At 36.7% G+C, this 24723-nt stretch overlaps 1 protein-coding gene across 6 annotated transcripts; it reads right to left on the reverse strand.

The window, feature by feature from the left end:
* Positions 1 to 194: 194 nt before the first annotated feature.
* On the reverse strand, positions 195 to 23892 carry LOC137948069 (uncharacterized). Of its 6 annotated transcripts, XM_068794000.1 has the most exons (23): positions 23438 to 23892; positions 23182 to 23320; positions 22727 to 23058; positions 22551 to 22632; positions 22158 to 22452; positions 22015 to 22073; positions 21273 to 21362; positions 12774 to 12865; positions 12585 to 12683; positions 12411 to 12488; positions 12198 to 12282; positions 11959 to 12017; positions 11798 to 11867; positions 10009 to 10100; positions 3670 to 3732; positions 3504 to 3570; positions 2934 to 3152; positions 2687 to 2803; positions 2119 to 2271; positions 1366 to 1517; positions 1120 to 1294; positions 610 to 740; positions 195 to 535 (listed from the first exon to the last, which is right to left on the reverse strand). In XM_068794000.1, exons 1-20 carry the CDS (start codon positions 23869 to 23871, stop codon positions 1419 to 1421), a joined length of 2724 nt encoding a protein of 907 aa, XP_068650101.1. In that variant the 5' UTR covers positions 23872 to 23892; the 3' UTR covers positions 195 to 535; positions 610 to 740; positions 1120 to 1294; positions 1366 to 1418. The 6 variants fall into 6 exon arrangements, with proteins under 6 accessions (XP_068650101.1, XP_068650099.1, XP_068650100.1 ...); XM_068793998.1 differs by lacking the exons at positions 195 to 535; positions 610 to 740 and having other exon boundaries at positions 763 to 1176; XM_068793999.1 differs by lacking the exons at positions 195 to 535; positions 610 to 740 and having other exon boundaries at positions 763 to 1191.
* Positions 23893 to 24723: the final 831 nt, after the last annotated feature.

Genomic DNA, 24723 nt, shown 5'->3' on the forward strand with positions numbered 1-24723 from the left:
TTGTACTATTTGTATTTATGTTTTTTTTTTTCTCTATAACTAAAAAATGCATAGAGAAGGGACATGGGTCGAACATCATTTCCATGGGTGGGCAAACCTTCTCTGTGAAACCAGAAACCTGATCTTCAAATTCAACTCTTCCTTTTTGTATATGGAAAAATGAGAAAAGATGTAAAACCTTTAGATATCCGCCATTGAAGAACTCTCTCCATGTGCTTAAAGATTCAATGCATTGACTGGATGAAGCTAGAAGATGGTTTATAATTATAACTGATTTTAGAAGCCACTTGGTACAGGGTGTCACTTTTGTTCAGAAGAAATAATGGAGCTCTTTCCTTAGCTTTATTTCGTTTTGAACTGTTCCAGGCACCGGATGTAACAAAAGCCAGCAACCAAAGCTGTACAAGAACTTCATCAAAGTCTTGTGCAACAGGAATACCTCACAAGGATTCCGACCTGAATGAGATGCGACATTTATCTTCATCAGGAAAAGGGCTGTCGCCGTCGCAATGAGAACGATTCTTGCTTTCTTTACCTGTGGCGTCCATGGGTACATAAGAAAGGTACTCTTGGACAAAGACTAGGACATGCAAATCCATGAGTACTTACCCAAGGGTGTTGCTTACACCAAACAGATGTGGACGAGCGAGATTTGCTTGTGCCCCAGTTGGTAGCCAATCCGAGAGTGGTGGAAGCCATTTATGCTGGAGAAGTTCTTAAAAGTAATGTCTTTTGGAATACTGCTTTTAACATTAACGAATAATTAAAAAATTATCCCATGACTCCCTAAATTCCAATAGTTTTTCTTAGCACCAATACAATTAAAATGTGTCCATTCAGTACTCGCAACATTAAATAAAATAAAAAATAAAAAAGTAAAAAATAACATAAAATGTGTCCATATACTTTCAATTGATGAATGATAATCATGTCCGAGCCATAAATTTATATGGATAGCATTTTTGAACTTTTATTCTTAAAAATTGTCTCTTTTTAAGCTTAAAATAATAGTTTACAGCTTTTTGAAAACATTTCTGGAACACATTCTCATTTCCAGAAAATAGTCATACAATGGCAGATAACTTCCTTCGACAAATTATGGATTCTCGAGATTTTTACCTTCATAACCAAGAGAGGCATCTTTGCTGAGAGTAAAACTCACCCTCGCGATACCTACTGCAAGCACAGGAACTCCACAAAAACAATCCTTTGATCAGCTATTAGTAATATCAACTGAGCAGCTTACTGTGAAATGAACTGCCTTTGATAGACTGGAAAACTGCAATTCCACCATCTACAAAAAGCAGCGTCATCTTTGCTCTCAGAGAAAGAAGAACACCGATCCTAAGCTTTCCAAGTGATTACCTCAACAGTATCTATTCGCCAAGATACAATTCACCGGGAACGCATGCTCCGATCTAGGCACTTTCAGTGCAGACTTCTCGGATTCGCCTCTGTACTTCTTCATAACAGGCTTGGAGATCCATGTAATCCTCTGTATCCGAGAATCTCTCAGCCTGGAATACATAAGAAATTATATTACATGTCTCATATCATGTTGATAAATTGAGCCTGGACGGGAGAAGCAAACAAAGCAAGTTAGATGTGAACACGATAAAGAAGAAGTCCAGGAAGTGTTTCATGTTCCTTTTGAGGCCTTGGAATCCTATGGGAAAAGTATTTATCTCCTGATTTATGACATACCATGTTCGGATGATTTCGTTACAGGTGAAGAAGACGCTTGTTGGGGATGAAAAAGGCATAAAAGAAGACAGGATCTAAAATTTTCATCTAGCCATGGGATGAGTTATAGAAATGTCCGTTAGTCCTGAATTATAACTATGATCATAAAACGTTTCCACAGTAGACAAAGATAAGCTGTTAGAAAGGAGAAGAGGAAGCAGAGGACAAAAAAGGCATAGTTTTCTTTAAGCTGATAGACACAAACACTTCCTTCAAAAGGGTAGTTATGCTTTTAATATCTAATTAAAAATTGATAAACAAATATTCAGATGCAATAAGTAAAGATGGATATGCTGCTGCTATTTCAACAAATAAAAAATAAAAAAAATGAAATTTTAAGAGCTAAATATTGCACGTGTAAGACTCGGAATTAACCTGTCTGATAGTATTTTTGAGGTGCATTTCAGCTTGACGCAGTCCACGATTATTAGCAGTGGATGAAGCAATTTCCATGTAAACTTTACAAAGTTGCAAGGAGGCTCGTGAAAATTTCTTAAATCGATCTTGATCATGCCACAAATCAGATCCCTGTAGCAATGAAATCAGTAGGTAGAAGATCATTGATATCATATTCACCGTAATGAAAAAAAGCATCTAGAACAAGTATTGGCACAGTTACCAGAAACTCTTTATAGAATATTTCTTTTTCGACTCATGGCCAGTACTTATAAATTTCTAAATGGCTTCTTTTTGCTCTCTTAATGTTTAAAAGAATTTCTCAAACAGTTCCCATCCATTTCTTAATTCTGCAAGAGAGCCAGAGAGACAGACAGGCAGCGGAGGTGCCACCAGGTAGACAATAAGTAAACACCTTTCCTTAATTTGAAAATACATGTGTGAAAAATCATATATTCCACCTTCCTTTTTAAGTTTCGAAAGAGACTAATGGGATTTAGGGTTTTCCATAAGGGCCTTTCAGTAAAAAGGCTAATAATCACTTCACCTGGTAAGATCTAACTTGCTTTAGTAGGGCTTCCGAGCACATAGTTAAATCTCCTTTCATTTTGTGCCACCTTGCATACAAACCCCAAATGTCACCTCCACCGCCACTTCGGACAATCTACAATGCAACAGCAAAGAATCAACGCCAGATATAAAATGAATAAGTGGACAAGTTAGCAAACGAAAGATAATAGCCAAACAGTTGGAAATATTTTACAAACTGAATAGAAAATTTTCCAGTCATGTACCTGTTGTAGAACTTTGCCCAGCGAGTCCATCAAAGCTTCTGTCTCTCTAGTCTTTGCTAATGATTCTGAAGTGCAATCAGAATCTTCAATGGCAGCAGAAGGTGAACGAGTAGGCCCTGAAGTTCTTGACTCTACCTCTTCAACTAACTTATCTAACAATTCTGTGTCAATTCGTTTGTTATTAGACAGGTCTAATACCATCTTGATAGCTTCTAGCGCCTGCAGCAAAAGATGAGACATGACAAATTTCCAATTAGATTAGCTCCAGAGCTAAACTATTTATGGCCAAAAGAGTGAAGTGCATAATGAAAGACCATTTGAGCTCTATACTTTTGCAAAGAATTAAAAACAGTCTTATGTTTTTAAGTTATGATACAGGCAGATTCACCAGAAGACAGGAAAAGGAAAATGCTGAATAGACATCAGCCTTCTCCACGCTCCTTCAGTCTATACTTATACTTCTCAAATAGCAAAATAGACCACAATATGATCCATTTATTTCTGTCAAACTTACAAATGTGTTCCAATTTTAAATGAACAGCTAAACTTCAACACTCCTGAAAGACTAACCTGGCTGAAATTCCCAATATCCATTGCTACTTGACTATAATTCTCCCACATCTGCCAGCTGGTTCGCCTGTAACGCAGTAATAACTGCTCAGAAGAACATTCTGACAATCCAGGGTATTTCATTTTCTGAATAGTGAGTCAATTAATGAAGAAAAACAAAGAAAACCTGAATTTTAGTGCTTCTTTGAATGCAATAAAAGCTTCCTTGTTCCTTTTCATCACTTTCTGCCTGTAGTTTACAAAGTGAATAACAACAATTATTTTCCATGAAGTGGAAGGAGAATTTTCAGAGCAAGATGAAAATGATGAACACATGTCATAATAGGAGAACTGTAACATGATACTTGTTTAAGTTGGGTCCACGTCCAACCCAAAATAACTAGCTGAAAGTAAAGAGGTTTTTTTACTACTAATAACCACAAGATTTTTCCAAACTTCAGCTTGTGTAGGATTATTCCCAATAACAGTCACCTTCATGTTTAAGTCTAAAAAAACAGATAATGGGTCTGAGACATGGAATACATAAAGGGTTAGAAACTAAATGGGCCACAAACTAGGCCCAAGATAGCATATGTCTACTCTACCACCATATTGAAGTTTGGTTCAAGTCCATCCCAAAATGAAGTTAGGAAGTCTTTTCACAACTAATAACCACAGGATTTCTGTAGACTTTAACCTACAAGGGGTTGTTGCCTATAACATCACTCAAGGTCTAAAGACGAATAAGGTAGCGGGAAATATTACCCCTGCACCTTTTCTTTCTCCTCAATCTGCACCGTTAGTTCCGAAATTTCCTTTAAATTTGTTGTTTGTCAATCAGGTGGCTAAGTCTATGAATTGTTCTCTAATTTTTTACCCTACTCATTGTGTCTTTCAAGATCTCATGACGAGGAAGATGATTGGTTCTGCTCGTGAGAGAGCGGGACTATACTATCTGGACAGCCACAACCCAGACAATACTTGACATGCACTACACAACTGATTCACCTCTTCAGTGGCATCTCTGACTTGGTCATCCACCTCCAACAAAACTAATTCAAGTAGTTTCAGATCTTCCTACTAGTATTACTTTTCAATGTGAGCCATGTCAACTGGGCATCACCGAAGCTCATTTCTTGTTTCATCTTATAAGAGAAGTAAACTTTTTGAGTTTGTCCACTCAGATGTTTGGGGTCCTTGTCATGTGACTTGTTTGGTCATAGGTATTTTCTTATTGATGATTTCAATAGATGTACTTGGATTTATCTCATGCAAGAAAAACCTGAAGCTTTTTATGTATTTCAGCTATTTTATAATGAAATAAATAATCATTTTGCAACTTCTATCCATATCTTGCATACAGACAATGGTCTTGAGTTTATGATTTGACTCATTCTATCAGTCTCAAAGAATCATTCATCAGAGTTCTTGTGTACACTCCACAACAAAATGGAATTGTTGAACGCACGAATCGTCATTTGCTTGAGGTAGCTCACACTATGCTAATTCACATGAATGTACCTAAAACTTACCGGGGTGATGTTGTTCTTACTACATGCCTTCTGATAAATAGAATGCCGCCTTCTACTCTTGATGGCAAGATTCCTATTCAGGTTGTTTTACCTATTGCACCTTTGTTTCCAGTGTCACCTCAGGTCTTTGGGTCTATATGCTTTGCACATGTATTTGATCAATCAAAGGATAAGTTGTCTCCACGGACTATCAAGTATGTCTTTCTGGAGTATTCTCGAACATAGAAATGGTACAAATGTTATTGTTCATCTATGAGAAAAATATTTGTTTCTGTTGATGTTACCTTCTTTGAGGATGTTTCGTTTTTTGAATCTTCTAAATCTGAGTCGGTTCCACCTAAACCCTTTATACCTAGTCCGATTATTCCTCTTCCAATTAAAGCATGTGCTCTAGTCCCATGAGATGCTACTACTGAAAAACCACTACAGGAATACCAACACCGACAACAACTATCTCATTCTGCTCCAGACCCCCTCCTCACATCCGACCATGATGCTTAATCGTCTCTTGATCTTGAGGTAAGTGATTTGCACCTCCTATTGCACTTCGAAAAAGAGTTCGTAAAGGTACCCCCCATCCTTTGACTCATTTTGACCCTTTTGATTTTTTATCTAATAACTATCATAAGTTTGTTTTGTCCATCTCCACTTGCACTATTCCTTCTTCAGTGCAGGAAGCCTTGTTGCAACCTCATTGGAAGAATACCATGGATGTTAAGATGGAAGCTTTAAATAATAGAGGGACTTAGGAGTTATGTGATTTACCTCCAAGTGTTGTTATAGTTGGTTATCGATGTGTCTATACTATTAAATATAAATCGGATGGATCAGTTGAACGGTATAAAGCTTGTCTTGTTGCCAAAGGGTATACACAAACATTTGGGGCAGATGTTTTTGAAACTTTTTCTTCGATTGCTCACTTGTCCTCTATTGTATATTTATTTTTGTTGCAGTCCATCATAGCTCGTTTATATTCAACTAGATATTAAAAATTTCTTCTTATATGGTGATCTTGAGGAAGAACTCTATATGGAACGACCTATAGGGTATGTTGCTCAAGGGGAGACACATAAGGTATGTCGACTAAATAAGGTTTTTTATGTAATAGAGTCCGCGAGCTAGGTTTGAAAATTTTAGTCAAGTGGTTGTATCCATAGGATTTCGTAGAAGCCATTGTGATCACTCATTATTTATTCAAAAACGACAATTTGGAATTATTATCTTACTTGTATATGTAGATGATATCATCCTATCTGGGAGTGACAAATCAGGTATTGAAACAATTAAATCCCATTTGGAGAATCACTTTTTGACTGAGGATCTGAGCTAGTTGAAATATTTTCTAGGTATTGAGGTAGCGAAAAGCAAGGAAGGAATAGTACTGGCTCAGAGAAAATATGTTATTGATATGCCTAAAGAATATGGTCTTTTGGGGACTAAACCTGCAGATACACCTATGGAGGTAGGACTTTATCTTCATGATGATCAAAGTCCAAAACTGATAAAACAAAATATCGAAGGTTAATAGGCAAACACATCCATGCTATAGTTACTAAACCAGATATTTCATTTGCAGTGAGTGTAGTGAGCCAATTTATAGAGCATTTACGTAAGATTCACCTAGAGTCTGCACAAAGAATCTTGAGGTATCTAAAGAGAGCACCAGGAAAAGGTCTCCTTTTAAAACTTAATAATCACTTGCGGATTGAAGTTTTCTCTTATGTTGATTATGTAGGCTCCAAGTTTTACAGAAAATCACTGAATATTGTGTATTTCTAGAGGAAATCTAGTCAGCTAGAAAAGTTAAAAGTAGAATATTGTTGCTCGGTCCAGTGCAAAAGCTGAATATAGTGCAATAGCCCATGCTATCGGTGAGCTAATGAGGATAAAATCTATTGTCCAGGAGTTTGGCCTCGATCAAAAGGATCCTATGACTATGCATTGTGATAACCAGACAACAATCTTCATTGCAAACAATCCAATATATCATGAAAGAACAAAACATATAGAGGTAGATTGTCACTTCATTCGAGATGCAGTAATGAGTAAAGAAGTAATTACTCCATATATTCGGTCTAGTGATCAACTCGGCAATATCCTAACTAAAGCACTGGGAAAACGTGAATTCCTAAACTTTTGTAGCAAGTTGGGATTGTTCGACATATACTCTTTCGCTTGAGGGGAAGTGTTGAAAAAATAATAGGGGTAATTTGGTCTTTTTACCTTGTCGTTATTTATATTTCATAATGTAATCTTATTTTAGATGTCAAACTATGTCTATGGACTAAATTTCATGTAAAGGGGACACGTAGAATAGAAGATATAAAGAATTAAAGCTTTCACTTAAAGTAGGGACAATATTATAAATTGTACTCGATCCACTCAACCCTAAGCTATAAATAGAAGTTGGGGGACATCCAGGTCTAAAATCTCAGTTTCTTCTCTTAATTTGCTCCTCTCCACTTTCATTCTTTCTCTTAAATTTTCTTTCTTCTGACTTTTTTCATCTTCATATTTCAAATTATATATTGACGGAAAGATCTTCGAGTCTACTTTCCAATGCAAAAATAAGTTTGGCACTCTGAGTTTTTAACAAAGAAAAATTGATATTTGAAGTATCAAAGGTCAGTTCTATTGAAAATCTCTTTTTTTTTCCTATTTTCTCTCCTATTATCTCTCCATGCATTGACATGAATTGAGTTTCCTTTTCTCCTAAAATCTTAATTTTTTAGCCACTTTTTTCTTCTAATAAAAGAGTTTTGGTCAGACTTAATGACTCCATGATGTACTCATTCAAGGTATGTAATATCTAGCTTCAATGTTGTTTTCAAGTTTTGTTTTTGTTACTTAGTTGTGTATCTTCCGCATAATTAACTTTGAAAAACTATGGTCACCTCAAAAAAGAGTTATACTTGGTCAAATTTATTAAGTTCTACCATATGTGAGTCGTATAGTCGCCTCCTTCTGATTAAAGTTGTTTTCCTTTAGGATTTCTTCACTTTATCATCTTGTATTTTTATCACTTCAGTGCGATGCCTAGACCCCTACCTAAAAGTATAGGAGTGTGCCCAACATCCAATTTGAGTCAAGTCTTTTGTTCTTCACTCAATAGGTGATTTGTGTTTGAGTTACCCTTAAAAACGAGTAATCTCTTTGTTAAGCCCTAAAGTTGGATCATACTATAACCGTTTTGATTGGTGTATGACATTTTGTCGTACGGCTATGAGTGATTTTCTTCTCCCATATTGTGTTTTGTCTAAACTGGGTCTCTATGTTCTTTATATCCCCAACTTGAGGAGAAGTACAAGAAAAAGGTATTTTGTTTCACATGTTATGGTAATTTTTATGTGACCAAAATATTCAAGAAAGATAAAGCACAAAATATGAAGTTTTTGCATTTAAGAATTTTTTTTTCATCAAAAGAAAATTGAAGACCAAGAATCTTTTTCATTGCAAGTTGAAGTTCTAAATTCCATCTTGAGGGGGAGTGTTAAAGAGCAAATATGGAAGAGTCTCATATGATTCTCACAGTAACAAGTCTCACAAAACCAGAATTAATATGGTGAAGTCTAAGAAGAGTCTCATGGAAAGAGGTCTCACAAAAGAGTCTCAGTTAAAGGTGTTAAGTTGGGTCCAAGGCTCATCCCAAAATGACTAGCCAACTTAGGAAACCTCTTTACCAACTAATAAACTCAAGATCTTTGTACTCACTAATCTATATGGGATTATTCCTTAACACTCCCCTCACATCTTTTGTAGCTCTACAAGTGAATAATTTACGAGTAGGCAATTTAGGTATAGGCCCTTTTTTGTGGCTCTACAAGTAGATAGTTTAAGCGCAGGCCCACATATGAGTACCCGCTTTGAAACCATGTTAAGTTGGGTCCAAAGCCCATCCCAAAATGACTAGCCAACTTAGAAAACCTCTTTACCAACTAATAAATTCAAGATTTTTGTATTCACTAATCTATGTGGGACTATTCCTTAACAAAAGGTGTTTTAGTTATTTTAGTCTTCTATTTATGTTCAATTATTCTAAGACTAATCTTTTAGTGTTTAACTTTGAGTGTAACTGGGACAAGGACAGTTTAATTATAATTAGATTCTACTTATTTCCTCTATTATAAATAGAGGCTCATTGTACTCAAATTACATCAAGTTAGAGAAGTTTTTCTCTTTTCCAAAAATTCAACAACACGAGTCCAATGAAGTAAAAAAGGCCTTGCTTATTTGCTGCTACCCAATGGTGCTTCCAAACCAATACTACTGTTTTTTCAGTACTAGTGTTCCAACTGTATTGGGGAGCCTATAATGAATGAAACATCACAGCCAATTTCTAAATTTAGGTCAAATAAGATAAGTTCTTGTTCATTCTGAAGTGTGAGGAGGTTCTTGTTATATCGCAAGTCATTTCAGCTACAATTATTTCACTTACTTCCATCCATGATTCTACAAGAATGACCTGGATTTATTTGACACCACAGAGGTTAGAAACCTTTTATAAATTCAAAGCATTATATCAAGAAATTAATCAACTTCCAATGTTAATCAATTCAATCTATGAATGCATTGGAAAATGCACAGAAGGAACTTGATTGATTTGTGTGTCCAGTGGAATTATTCAGCAACTGCACTGTGTTCCTACTGCATGTTGCTGAAGCTTGTCAGAGAGATGATGTCCTTATTACATGTTTGTCATTAACCGGAATACCTTTTTTGTGTTACAGAATCAAATCAACTAATTAGAAATATAGCTATTCCTTGGTTTTCAAATTTAATTATACCATCCCCTAGTCTTTTTCTAGTATGAAAGGACAAAAGTACCCTTCATTTCATCACTTTTATTTGTTTACTCTTAATAAAAAAAAAAAGAGGGCTCACCTCCTCCTCTCCTCTCCCAGTGTCATAAGAGTGTAGAGGAAGAAGTGGACCCCTCTCTTAATTTTAAAATATAATTTTTCCCCTGGGGAGAGGATGGTCTATGGAGGGCATACATGCAGGCAATATTATTCCAAGCTTCTCCATTGTCTGGGTCAAGTTGCACAGCTCGACGAAATGCATCAAGCGCCTTATCAACATCACGGGCCTGCACAGTCCAAATCCCAATATGTGTAAGGTGGCAAGTAAATGTTCAATCAACATCAGCTTTTAAGAAAAGAAGATCAACAAAATAAAAGGCTCAGTTTCACTCACACCCTCGAGCAATTGAGAAATTATTCTCACCCATGTTGTTAATCATTGCAATCACATCCCTGATTTTAAAATTATCTTTCAATAACCCCCTCTATCTTCCTTTATGTAAAAAAGGGACAAAATACTCCTAATAAGCCTATCAAAAAAACATATTTTTATTTGGCACTCTCTTTCCTCATGCAACTCAGACCAGCAACTACCTACAAAAGAGCACAGAGAGAAAGAGGGTGGGGAGCGGTGAGCCCTCCAGAAACACATTCCTCTCCTTTCTTTGTTTTAGAGTTAAGGCTCACTGGCCCTCAACATTCCTATTTTTCAAGAATGATCCATCAGCCCCCCTCTTCTCTCTCCTCTCCCAGAGAGAAGTAAGAGAAAGTAGCAGGGAGGCCAACAAATTTTCTGTTTTGCCCATAAACAAAAGAAAAGGGACTGACTGTAATGAAATATTAAAATTAGGCAGGTGAGTGTAATTATCAAGGAGAAGAGAAGGGTGGGTGGGGGAGGGGTTACTCAAGGGGTGAGTTTAACAGAGTTGCACCTCAACACTTGTAGTAGCTTAGCTTGCTTATGGTAAGGACCTGGGCTTGAAAAAAAAGTGTAAGGTTCAGCCATCCAGTAGTGAATGGGCTCATCAAGAAAAGTTAGAAATGAATGTAAGTTTTTAAACCTTAAATGTGGAATGTGGTATTCTATTTGCTGCAGCAATGGACTGATTTATACATAAAAAAAGCTCACGTGTAATTAGCGGACCACAAATCTTACAGAGCAACACAATCTCTCTAGAAGACAGTCGAAAAGAGGTACGAGTAATGATGATGCAGCTAACCTTAAAAAATTTATATGAGGCATCTTTGGAACCTGAATTTGCTGCAACACTTGTAGCAGCAAATTCCTGGTACTCAAATCGCTGGCGCTCAGCTCAGTGCAAAGCGGCAGATTGCTGCGAATACTATAAGCAGCACTATGTCTAGCTGAATGCTACATGGCACTCAGCTTTTTGTGTTGCAGGGATTGGCTGCAACACCCAAGCTGCATCCTTTGGCAATCAGGCCCCTTATAGTAGGTGCAAGAGATTCTGCAGGTAAAGTATGTATGGAACTCACAGGTCCGATAAGATGGCCGTCAAGGCTCTTGCCCGGGTGCAAGAGACTTTGCCAGTAAGGTATCTACGGCACTCTGTGCTAAGCTCATATCAATGAACATATTTTAGAAAATAATTCCTTTCATTAGTGAGAACGAGAAGTAGTCAACAAACAATTTAAAGTATGTGCTCCTTTCATTGCAGATATGGCTGAGAGACATCTGAGTCTTCATTGGAATGTCTCCAAATCCCACAAAGCAGCATCTGAAGCAGCTCCCTTGTAGTTTTCTCTCTTAATTACTAAATCAAATAACCACTTCTTATAAATTTCATTTTAAATAAAAATTACGTTTTCATTGTTTCAGAAAATAAAAGATACACACCACACAACCAACCGGCAGATCCACATTTGAACTTGTCTTGCATTTGTGTATCTGATGTATATATGTAGGGGGGAGGGAGAGAGAGAGAGAGAGAGAGAGAGAGAGAGAGAGAGAGAGAGAGAATACTTTTAAAGCAGCAGCTCCTAGTGCAAACCAGCCATCGGGAAAGAGAGAATTCAAAGCCATTGCAGATTCCCTGAGAGAGTTGTTATAGAAGTTGAGTTAAACAAAGGGAGGTATTAACTAGGGAACAGATTCAATCTTCAAAAATAATAAATTGAACATACCAAAGGAGTTTTGATTTATCATAGTCACCCCTGTTGTATGCACTACGGGCCAGTGATCTCTGCAAAACAAGTAAAATAGTCAGCAGATACACACAATTAAATAAACAAAAATATACAATCACAAGAAATTTAACAGTACCTTAGCTTAAGCAGACCTATCATTTGAAACTTCCAACGATTTTTCATAATAAGCATCAGAAAGAATTTAACAAATACAATCACAAGGAGTTTAACAGCACCTTAGCTCGAGCAGACCTATCATTTGAAACTTCCAGTGCTTTTTCATAATAAGCATCGGTTTCTGTCACGTCACCCAAGGAACACCTGGATCAATACTCATATTAATACCTCACTATGAAATAACCTAATAAATAAACTAAATTGTCGAATTGTACTGCTTTAAAAGTAAACGAATTAACTGCAAGGCCATCAGAAAACAGGATTTTTTATACCATAGCTTTGGATCATTGGGCCTGTCCAATAACCGAGCCTTAATAAGATCAACAGCTGCTGGTTTCTTCCCAAGTAAACTGTCATCATAAGTTAGCCACATTAAAATGTCTCGATCAAACAGCCATTTTAGATATTAGAATATTATTAAATTAATCATATTATCAATATGATACCTGTAGCAAACAATTAAGTTATCCCACAATTCCAGATCCTCAAAAATCTTGAGGGCCTCTCCTACCATACCACATCTCACTAGATGTTCACCATATTCTCTGGATGTAAATATAAAGCAAGTTATTTATTGCGATTAAAAAATGATAAAAGGATAAGGTCACTAAGAGAAAGATGGGTAATTATGATACTTCCGCAAGGCAGGAATAGCAGGTATATTAACTCCAAAACACAAATGAATTCTTTGTGCAGCTCCAGGAAAACCTTCAGAAAGTCCCTGAACCTGAATTGGCAGATAATGAGAGAATGAAAAGTTTGACCTGGCATGACATATCAAAAAAGAAGGTGAAGCCTACCTAGTTCAGATAATTTCAAGGATTATAATGGCATGAAACAGAAAGAAAAACAAATTCTCGATAACAAATGTGTAGTTCGTCAAACAATTGAAAGTCCAATACAACAAATCCAATAATCAGTACATCAAACTGATCTTCATGCGATGAAAAACATAAAAGATGTCTGTCAACTAGTTGAGAGCAATGGTGAAAAGATACCTACAAATCCTGATGTAGCGGCTACCATGGCCTAAAAGTTTGTCACAAGAACCAAGCAAGTTAATCATCAGTTAATTGACAAAATATAAGACCCTTAGATTAACCATAAATACAGTAAAATAGATGTTTCTGTTAAGATAACAGTCCAGTAGTATTTTGGTCATTTCCCACATATTATTTTTGTCTTATAGTATAGCTATTACATAGACAACGTTTTACTTTATCACTGGTTCAATTTCCATTCAATTTAGACATATATTTTAGGAGTTAAGTATTTTTGGGTATTGAAGGGCATTTTTGTCCTTTTGTAAAATTTCACTTGAAACCCTGATTATAAAAAAGGAGTATGTGCCTTTCAGGCACTGTCTCCAAGGCAGCAAGGCTGTTACTCATCCAGGCCACTTTTTTTCCTCTTCTCTCCTCTATTTTCTCCCCAAATCACATATTTTTCATGGTATCAGAGCAGCAACGCAAGTCTTGGGCAGATTTCTTTCAATTTTGTGGACCTTCTATCCATTTTCAGCAATCTCCTAGAAAGATTTTCCCAGATTTCTGGACTGGTAGGGTAAAATTCCATTTTTTCCCTTTTTTCTGCTTGTCTTAGCCTATTGGCTAATGATTACTACTTGTATTTGATTTAATGTTGGGATTTAGAGGTGTTTGATGATCCCAATTTAAGGAAATTCTCAAATCTGCCTGCATCAACAACCCAATGCTTGCATCATCCTAGTTTCTAGCAATTAAGTCATTCTATCATCGATTTATGGACTTATTGCTAAAGTTGATGACTATTGGTTCAAAATTGAGCGAATTGGATGTTGAATTATCCTAATTGAATTTGGTGTGGGGCCCACTTGACTGTGCAAGCATAAAAATTTGGGGAAAGTGTTTCCTTTTAGTTAATTGATGTTCTAGTGTACTGAATTGTGGTGTTTGTGATATTTAATGGCTGATTCCATCACACGAGTTGCTGTCCAGAGGACTGCTGAGAGTTCAAATGTGAAATTTTCTTTGCCTATTCAAATAACTACGATCCAATTGAATGGATCGAATTATGTAAACTGGTCAAGATCGGTTTTGATGTATTTAAGAGCCAGATGAATAGAAAAATATATAACAGATGATCCCCCGGTGCCTATTACTGAAGATTAGGTGGCAAAAGATAATTTAATAATGACCTGGTTGATCAACAATATGGAGTCTAGATTTAGTGACCAGATTTTAAGTTGCAGTACTGCTCAGGCAATGTGGACTACATTGGCTTCCATTTTGTCTCAAAAAAGTAATTTGTCTAGGATCTATGAGTTATATGTGAAGTATTTTAATAGATTATTTCACTAAGATGAAGGGAGCACGACAAGAAATTAGTATATTTCAGCTTTTTACTACGAATGTTGAAGACATTCGTAAGAAAGAAAATCAGATTCAAGTAGCCCTTTTTTGGATGGTTTGGGGCCTAAGTTGAAGGTGAAGTTGTCAATAAGAATGAGTCAAGTGAAGTTCCCAAAAGCAGCAGCTCTTAACCTTCAGTCTTCTACTAGTAAGCCTAATGGTCAATTTTTTTGTGGTAATAATATAGGTAGAGGTCACTTTTGCTCTTCCCGTGGTCGTGGCCGAAATGATCAGGGAGATCGAAAATGTGTTCATTGTGGTAGGACTAATCATATTTTTGAGAAATGCTAGGAAAAATTTGGTAAGCCTACCTGGGCCAACTCTATAGTCACAGATAAGAACACCTCCTCACACAATGAATCCTATGAGGAAATTCACCAATTAGTAGAGCGACTAGGTCAACTGACTGCTTCTCAAACTACCGAAACTCCTTCCTAAGCGAGTGCCACGATGGCTAGTACAGGTATGATTGCATTGAATGAGTCTCCTTCCGCCTCTTGGATCATTGATTCAATAGCCTCTACACACGTGTCAGGTATGCCCTCCTTGTTTCAGTCCACTAATACATCTCATTCATATCGTCGAGTTACTTTAGCTGATGGATCTACCTCTCCCATTCAGGGGGAGGGTATAATTCACATTACTCCACAAATGTCCTTAGATTATGTTTTATTTGTACCAAAGTTTTCAGTAAACCTCTTGTCTGTGAGTTACTTGCAGATGAAGAGGACGATTGATTCAAGACATGAGAAGGGAGGCTTCTACATGCCGAATGATGTATCAGTTTCTCGAGTTGTGGTACTCAATACTACAAATTCTTCTTACTTGTCGCATATGCGCTTGGGACATCTATCACCAATTAAGCTACGTTAGTCTTTTCCTTCTTTGCCAACCGATATTTCATTATGAGTCTTGACAGCTAGGAAAACGTCGTCGCTCCAATCTCCCAACTAGTTCTAGTCAAAGCACCAAATTGTTTGAATTAGTTCACTCAGGTGTATGGTCCATGTCGGCTTCCTATCCCATTTAGTTTTGAGTATTTTGTATCATTTATTGATGATTTTAGTAGAATAACTTGGGTGTATCTCCTACGAAAGAAGTCTAAAGTATTTGATGTATTCCTCGATTTTTTCAATGAAATAAAGAATCAATTTGGTGCATGTGTTCATGTGCTTTGTACTAACAATGGTTTGGAATATCTTAATCATAAATTTTGAGTATTTTGTTTTTCTCATGGTATTACTCATCAAACGCCATGCCCTTATACACCACAACAAAATGAGATGGTTGAACGTAAAAACAGACATCTCCTTGAGGGGACAAGGACACCATTATTGCATATGAATATTCCTAAATGCTTTTGGGGAGATGCAATTTTAGCTTCATGTTACTTGATTAATCATATGTTGTTTTGAGAGGGCCAAGTTCCTCTTCATGTTTTAAAGCCAAATTGTAAATTGTTTAATGTGGTTCCTCGTGTTTTTGGATGTACTTGTTTTGTTCATATGTTTGGAACTTTAGTTAATAAGTTGTCACCTCGGTTTGTTAAATGTGTTTTCCTGGAATATTCTCGTCGACAAAAAGGGTACAAATATTATGATCCTTGTACTTCTCATCCGATCTCCGATATCCACTACATTGGACTTGCCTATTAGTCTACAAAAACGTAAATAACCTTGTACTTCTCATTTGATATCCAAATACGTGTCTCTTGATTTTTTGTCCCCATCCTTCAAGTCCTTTGTTATGTCATTATCAACTTCTCATATACCTCGTTCAATGCAGGAAGCATTCTGCTCTCCAAAATTGAAACAAGTTAAGGATGATGAGATGAGTGTTTTGGTGTCTCGAGGAACATGGCATTTATGTGATCCACCTGCAAGAGTAGCTATTGTGGGGTGTCATTGGATTTATACTACCAAATATAATGGTGATGGTTCTATTGAACGGTATAAAGTTCAGCTAGTGGCAAAGAGGTATACGCAAACTTGTGAAGTTGATGTCTTTGAGATATTTTCTCATGTGGCCCGACTTACTTGGTACGTATCTTAACATTTGTGGTTGTTAATAAGGGTTGGCTTCTCTTTTAGCTTGATGTGAAGAATGTCTTTTTATACGGTGATCTATATGAGGAAGTGTAAATGGAGCAAACTCCTAGGTATATTACTCACGTGGAGAAAAGAAAGGTGTGCAAGCTGCATAAGGTTATTCATGGACTTAAACAAAGTCCACAGGCCTGGTTTGAAAAATTTAGTGTTGTGGTACTATAGTTTGGGTTTTATAGGAGCCAGTGTGATATTTCTTTGCATGGCATCTTTGTGCTCTGCCAAAGATAAAAAATTTCATATGGAGCGCTTTGCAAGGGAAAATACTCACAGCAAATGTACTCAGAAGACGAGGTCACCCTACTATTGATCCTCTCTGCCCCTTTTGCAAATTAGAGAATGAGACGGTCAATCACACCCTGCTTCAATGCTCCTACTCTTGGGAAAGTGTGGACCTCAATCCTAAGTAAGACGGGGCTTCAATTCTGTATGCCGACTGATCTGCTATCTTTTAGTAAGTCACTCGTTGGTTCCTCCCTCCCTGGGCTTGGAAAACTTATGATATCTGTCTGCACTGGATTCATCCCCTGGGGGATTTGGAATGAGCGCAACCGCAAGCGATTTGAGGCTAATTGTGATTCTACAGAAAGAGTTGTTGAGTGTATTTTGGGTCAAATCTCAATGTGGCTTCTTACCAAGAGGCCTTTTTCCTCTTTTGTGGGCACCTCTATCTGCGACAACTGGAGCACAATGGTAGGAATGAGGTTTTGTCTCCAAGGCCCCAATTATGCAAGAATGGATCCCCCCAAAGCATGGTTTCCTAAAGTTGAATTTTGACAACTCCTCATAGGGCAATCCCGGGATCGCAGATTTTGGGGAAGTTATCTCATATCCCTTTGGCAACCAGCTTTTCTCGTATGCTGGCCCGTTAAGCATTGCTGATTCCATGTCGACTGAGCTTCGAAGTCTTCTTAATGGGCTTCGCGTTTTCAGAGATAATTGTAGTGGCCCTCTGCATATTGAAAGAAACTCAAAGGTGGCAATTGGTTAGTGCGAGTTCAAGTATGCGTCCTCTCTCCTGTGGCGCCATTGGGACTCTTTTAGGGAGATTCTCGAAATTTTTTCTCGATTTTCTTCTATATGGTCTCACATTCCGAGATCTGCCAATTCGGTAGCTGATGTGCATGCCAGGATTGGAGCAAACGTACAATCTCTTGTTGTTAGGAATTGGCTCTTATAACTTCTGTATTTTTCTTGATTTTATATAAATATGCATCTTTATAAAAAAAAAAAATAGGAGCCATTGTGATCATTCTATGATCCTACCTAAAAAAAAAGACCGATATGGTGGTTTTGTTTGTCTATGTAGATGACATTGCGTTATTTGGAGATGATCTTGTTGGTATTACAGAAATTAAACAGTATTTGACCACACATTTCCAAACAAAGGATTTGGGCTCTCTTAAGTATTGCTTTAGCATTGAAGTCGCTCGTAGCGAGCGAAGAGTTTTTCTTTCTCAAAGAAAATATATATTGGATATGTTATAAGAGTATTGTTTATTAGGTGCTAAACCCAAAGACACCCCCATGGAAATTAATCATAATCTACATGAGACCCAAGGTCCTACATGCAAGGATAAAACTCAATAGCGATGGTTAGTAGGTAAACTAATCTATGCTACAGTTCCCAAGCCGGATATCTCATTTGTTGTGTGAACCAGCATATGGAAAATCCCCAGAAAGTTCATTTAGAAGATGCTCAGAGGATTTTTAAGAACTTCAAAGGTATTCAGATACTCAAAATGGGAAAGTTGATGTACTTGGGTATTTAGATGCCGATTATGTTGGGTGTAAGATGGATAGACGTTATACGTCATGCTACTGTTGTTTTGTTAGAGGCAACCTGGTAAGTTAGCAAAGTAAGAAACAAAAAATTGTAGCTAGGTGTAGTGCAGAGGCCGAGTATCAAGCAATGACTCACACAGTTAGTGAGTATATATGGATTAAGTATGTTCTTCTTGGATTTGGCTTTACATTACCTAACCCTATGGTTATGAATTGTGATAACCAGGCAACCATTTTTATTGCCAGCAACCATGTATTCCATGAGAAAACGAAACATATAAAGGATGATTGCCACTTCATTAGAGATGCAGTTATGCTAGGAAAATTAACAACTCCTTATGTAAAATCTTCAGACCAATTAGGAGATATATTTACCAAGCCTTTGGGAAGACATGAACATAGGTCCATAAGTGACAAGCTAGGATTTTTTTATATCTACTCTCCAACTTGAGGGGGGGTGTTAAAATATCAGTCCATGGGGTATTTTCCACATTTTCCACATTATATTTTTGTCTTATAGTAAATCTATTACATAGAAAATGTTTTACTTTATCACTGGTTCAATTTCCATTCAATTTAGACATGTATTTTAGGAGTTATATGTTTTTTAGTATTGAGGGGCATTTTTTGTCTTTTTTGTAAAATTTCACTTAAAACACTGATTATAAAAGAGGAAGACGTGCCTTTCTGGCATTATCTCCAAGGCAGCAAGGCTGTTGTTCATCTAGGCCACTTTTTCTCCTATTTTCTCATCTATTTTCTCCCCAAATCACATATTTTTCAGTTCCATTTCAATCAGTTCATCGACTTTAAAGAAAATTTGTGAAAAAATATGAAATTGACAAATTAATTAATTTTAAAAAGCATTACTATTAAAAAAAATTTCCCTATCAGATGACATCTCACTACATTTAAAAGGTATTGACCAATGTCTTGAAAGTTCTGTAAATCATATTTTTTGGAAATATAGTTAATCCAACTTGACAAAGCATGCCACTAATCATTTAATTAAACTCAATACTAAGTTGATTAAAACCTGAAGAAACTCAAAATCCTGTTACTAGGATTACAAGAAGCCAAGTTATTGAGGAGATTTACATTTGAGCTTCAGTCGTTTTCTCTTTGGTTTGACAATCCAAATGCAAAATGAGGTAACAAGTTTATAATATTACATTTTTTATCTACATTATTCAGCTACAACTAAATCTGAATATGCACTTGTTCTTCATTCCTTTTCACGTATCTCACTAGATGCAACATGTACAATATGCACTCGTTGAACTGACACAGTGCGCCAACATACAAGTAAATAACACCCTACCACTGTAAGCACCAATGCATAGCATGTTATTAAATTCATATGCATATCAAACTGCAATACACAAGTTCAAGTGGTGTTTTCCAGAACTGGAATAAACAAGCCCAACTGGTGTTTTTCCAAACTGGAACACATATACAAGTAAACTAGCCCTCTTACAACGCAAAAAAATTGTAACCATTTATTCATGTATTTATTAAATGTATGTACTGAATAAAATCCTCACCTCTAACTCTTTAATCCGGCGGGGTACCCTAATCCCGGACCCCCTATACCCTTTCTGTAAAAATGCTCCAAAAACAACCAATCACATTCTCTTATCCTGCCATTATGCCCACTCAATATGGACTTCTCTTTTAAACAAAATTGGGTTCCAGTACTATGCTGCATCAAATTTGTCATCCACTATCCTCTCACTCATTGACACAATTCCCAAAGTTAGGAATGATGATTCTCTCGTGTTGCATTGGGCATATCCTATCGGGACTATGGAAAAAAAGAAATAGGAGGAAATCCAAATTCAAATCTTCCCCCATTGAAATTCTGACTGATTACATTACTAGGCAAGTATCTATCTAGCTTCTAAACCAAAAAGAATTCAGAAGCCTCAGCAGCTCAAACTTTAGAAGAAATTGGCAGTTGGTTGTTGGGCTTTCTCAGCCCTCTCACCCCCCGATCATGGCTATCTAGTCCCCCCCACCATTGGGCCACTTCAAGCTTAACTTCGATGGGAGCACTCTTGGTTGCCCTAGCCCTATGGGATATGGAGGAGTTATCCATGATGCTAACGGTGACCTACTCTTATCTTTCGCAGGCCCTCTTGGTATCTCCGACTCCACAACAACAGAAATTTCGGGATTGTCGAATGAAATTCAATTTTTTTCTAGCCAGCTCACGGGCCCACTCTGCATCGAAGGCGACTCAAAGATCCTCATTAACTGGTGTGTAAACTCCAGTAGACCTCCGTGGTGTCACTGGGACATGTACTCAGAAATTTTTTAAATTAATTTCCTTTTTGAATTGTACTTGGAAGCACATTCCTCGTTTTGCCAATCATCTGGCAAACATTCAAGCTAAAGCGGGCATTTCACTCCAACACCTTGTTGTGGAGGAAAGCCCTCTCTCCTAGGTTTGATTTGTACTTCTCTCTTCTTTTTAATAATCTATACATACATTTTCAAAAAAAAAAACATAACATGACCTTAAATAATAAATATTTCACTAGCAGATCACGAACATGTAAATCAACATCCTTTTATATAATAATCATTCCATCAAGTGATTCACATAATACCTAATCCAAGTAGGCAGTAGCTAAATCATCAAGATAAAAAGTTAAAGGAGTAGGGCATAACCGCATTTATAGGAGCTGGGGTTAGAACATTTGCAAAAGACTTCATGAGAAACAAAGGCATAAGTACAAGTCCTAATCATTGATTATGTATATAAAGCTTAAAACACATAAACTTCTGGCATTACACACATAAATCTCCAAATAAAAAGAAATAGAACAGATGTAGTTGAAGAACTACTTACTAGTTTATCCATCATCATTAGAGCACGCTCTTTCGTCCGACTCCGATTACACTCGTTTTGAATACGTAGGAAGTTACCAAAGCACTTAATCTGGAAAGTAGGGCATCTTTTGTATGATTATTTAGTACAAGTTCAAAGAAAGTAGAGCAGTTCATGTAAGACACGGGCAAATAACAAACAGTTTGCTATCAAGTTAATGTGTGTAAATCATGTCAATCATGAAACACAAAAGAGCAAAGTCTTCTACAGAGGTTTGAACCATATAGCTGTGCAGCTGATGATAGCTTCTAATCCTTTAGGTGAAAAAGTAAATTCATGTGAAAACGGTCACAATAATTGGCTGGTTGAAGAATTCAGCCTCCTGCAGCAGAACAATACTACAGAAAACATTTTTTTCTTTTTTTTAAATGCTCTTATAGAAAACTTTTACAAAACCTTTTCTACCTACTAGAGTAAACAACAATTTTTTTGAATGTCGCACCCATACCCTTGTGAGACTTGAAACCAATACCTCATCTAGAATCCCCAAGTAGCCATTAAGCCAAAGGTTCATTCCATATCAACAACCGAAATGAATTTTCCTTTCCCATGCAGGGGATTTAAAAAAAAAAAAAAAAAAGAGAGAGATACAAAGAGAGTATTTGTGAAAAATCACAATGAAATGGTATTCCCCAAGAAGATGTAACCCAATGAAATTTCTAAGTTCTTACAAGTAAAATGATGTGAAAAATCACAAACTCACCATATAGCATGAAGATTGTTGAGAATCAATAGCTTCTATGAATGGAGCCATTTGGTATCCTACAAACAAAATCAAGGTAAATCAACCCAAAAAAAAATATATATATAGGCGCATGACTACCACTGGAAAGTTGAGAAATATACTCTGGTATTCTTCATCACGCCCACTTTTTCTGTAGATGAGGCATTGTGATAAGACTACAGCTTGTTGAACAGCATCAAGAACCACCTTAGCGGCCCCACCATCAATAACTACATTTGTATTTGCTTCATCCTTTCCATCTTCTATAAGTCTTGGAGTCATCAATATGTCTGTAGTCTCTTCCAATTCAGAAGCCATTTTCTCTTTACTGCAGTTAGAACTTCCTGACATGCCAGCTTCATAGCTACTATTCTCATCTTGCTCAGCAACAAGTACCAGTTGAGCCTTTGGGTCTACCTAAATCAAAGTGCAGGAACAACGGTAAAGGCAGTTTATATCCCACATAAACAAATGTAGGGAATCATTCAAAGAAACAAAATTCTACTGAATAGGACCTGATGAACTCTCCGGAAGCCCAAAACTCCAGTGACAGAGAGATGGAGTCCGCATGCCTCCTCGGCACACTGGAAAAACTGTCTAAAAGTTATGTAGAAATTTGTAAGATCCCAAAATTAAAAACCAGACTAATATGTAGCATGGAACAGTCAAACCAGTATGCCATGGAAATTACCTTGAAGATTCAACTCGACCATATGAAAGCTCAATCAGTCCTGCTTCTAAATTTGCCATAGAAACAACAGCTAGAGCTTCATTCTTAGACAATTGAGTACCCCAGTAAGAAATAACTTTATTCAATTCACCAAAATGGTGAAGCCGTTCTCTCATAAACACTTGGACCAGGTCAAACAGAGAAGAAGAACGCTCGTCTAAAATGTTTTGTTGGAGGAAGAGAAGTCTGGATATCCACCACAAAATCGTTGCAGGCCCACCGGAATATGAGTCTCTCCCCACATAGCACATGTCTTTGGTCTTGATTAGCAACAACTTGGCAAAAACTATGTACTACAAAGTCTCAAACAATGAGCCATAAATGGAGGGTATAAAAGATCATGGTTCACCAAAGGTTCATCAGTTTGGACTAGTAAATCGCAAACAAGACATACGATTATAAATGATTACAGGTACCTGCAGAAGAGAAAACCTCCCGAGCAAATCCGAAGAACTCAACATAAGCTGTCGTCTGGCCCACATATCCCACTCTTTTACTTCATCGTTCCTGAATCCACCAACTGAAATAGGAAAAGCAGGGAATTTCTCAACTGGCCTAAAATACAGAAGAGAACAACAATAAGTACAGATTACAGAACTAAAAAGACTGAGCAATCTCGATCAAAACGAAAAAGAAAATCCAAAAAGGTTGGCCTAGTAATCACCCACGTACCCAGTGACATTACACTGAATAAACGCAAGAAGAGCTGCAATGCCTATGCACATGACAAGGAGTGCTCGACGCGATTTCTCGAGACTGTCTTCATCCCCCAAAACACTGAGCCAAGCATCAGACTCTACCTGCAAGAACGAGGCAACGCTCTTCTCGATCTCAGAGTAGAACTGGTCCGCCGCCTCCACCGAGTCCTGGAAATCCCAGGTATCGGCAAAGGGGAGCACCTGACGTGCAGAGTCGGAGGACATAGCTCCAACATAATTGCCCTCTTCGATTAAGGACACAATGTTTTCGATGGATTGATAAATTGGTTTCTGTTCAAGAAGAGATTTTGATGGAGGAGGTGAGAGGTTTGTTTCTGGAGGAGATAGAGAGCAACGAAGGAGACGAAGTTCGTAGGACTTGAGGAGTTCAAGTTCTTCGACAGCCATTTCGCGCCAAAGCCAACTTCACAAAACGTACTAGGGTTTTTAACTTGGCCGTCTCAAATCTAAACACTTCGGTGAGACCTTAAATGGACTCTCGACTGCAGCAACTGCCGTCACAGAAATCATGTACAGTTGCCAATGGTTCGAACGGTTGCCAATGTAAAGTCATTTTTATAATGTCTAGGCACTTAATCAAATTCTTATTTTATAATATCTAAATTATTACTCTTAAATTAGTAATTTAATATATCGTTAAAGTTTATGAATATAAAAATAAATAAATAAATCGGTTATTTTTAATTAAATAAGATAGATTTTTGTTTATCTAAATTATACAATAATTAAAAATAATAATAATCTAATTAATTATAAAAAATAAAATACTTAAAAAATATATATACTCTAAATACTTGATCAAACTCTTACTTTTACAATATCTTATTTATCACTAATAAATTAGTAATTTAATATAATATTAAAATAATAGATATAATAAATAAAGTACTTTATTAATAAAATAATATGAATATTTCCATTAAAATCCAACTACATTAGTTTAGTCTCAACGTCGAGCATCGAGTGAAATGACAAGTAAAAGTGAATTCACTGGTCTCATGGATTGAATTTACTTTCACTCTCCACTTAAACAATGCACAAACGTACGTTTTTTTAACCACTTTTCCTAGCGGTGACCCTTGGATTCAAATGGACCTTATCTTATTGGGAAAACTAGAAGACAAAACCCAAAGACAGATCTAAAGAAAAAATTTCAACTTGTTTTAAAAGCAGGAAACACGACTTCTACTTATATGTGTTCTAACATAAATAAGAAACTTCAAAATTTATTGTTGAAAG

Source organism: Aristolochia californica, unplaced genomic scaffold (genome assembly GCF_029961685.1).
Source record: "Aristolochia californica isolate CCGP_79_NKW_82.1479 unplaced genomic scaffold, dmAriCali1.0.hap1 SCAF_13, whole genome shotgun sequence".
Taxonomy (NCBI): domain Eukaryota; kingdom Viridiplantae; phylum Streptophyta; class Magnoliopsida; order Piperales; family Aristolochiaceae; genus Aristolochia; species Aristolochia californica.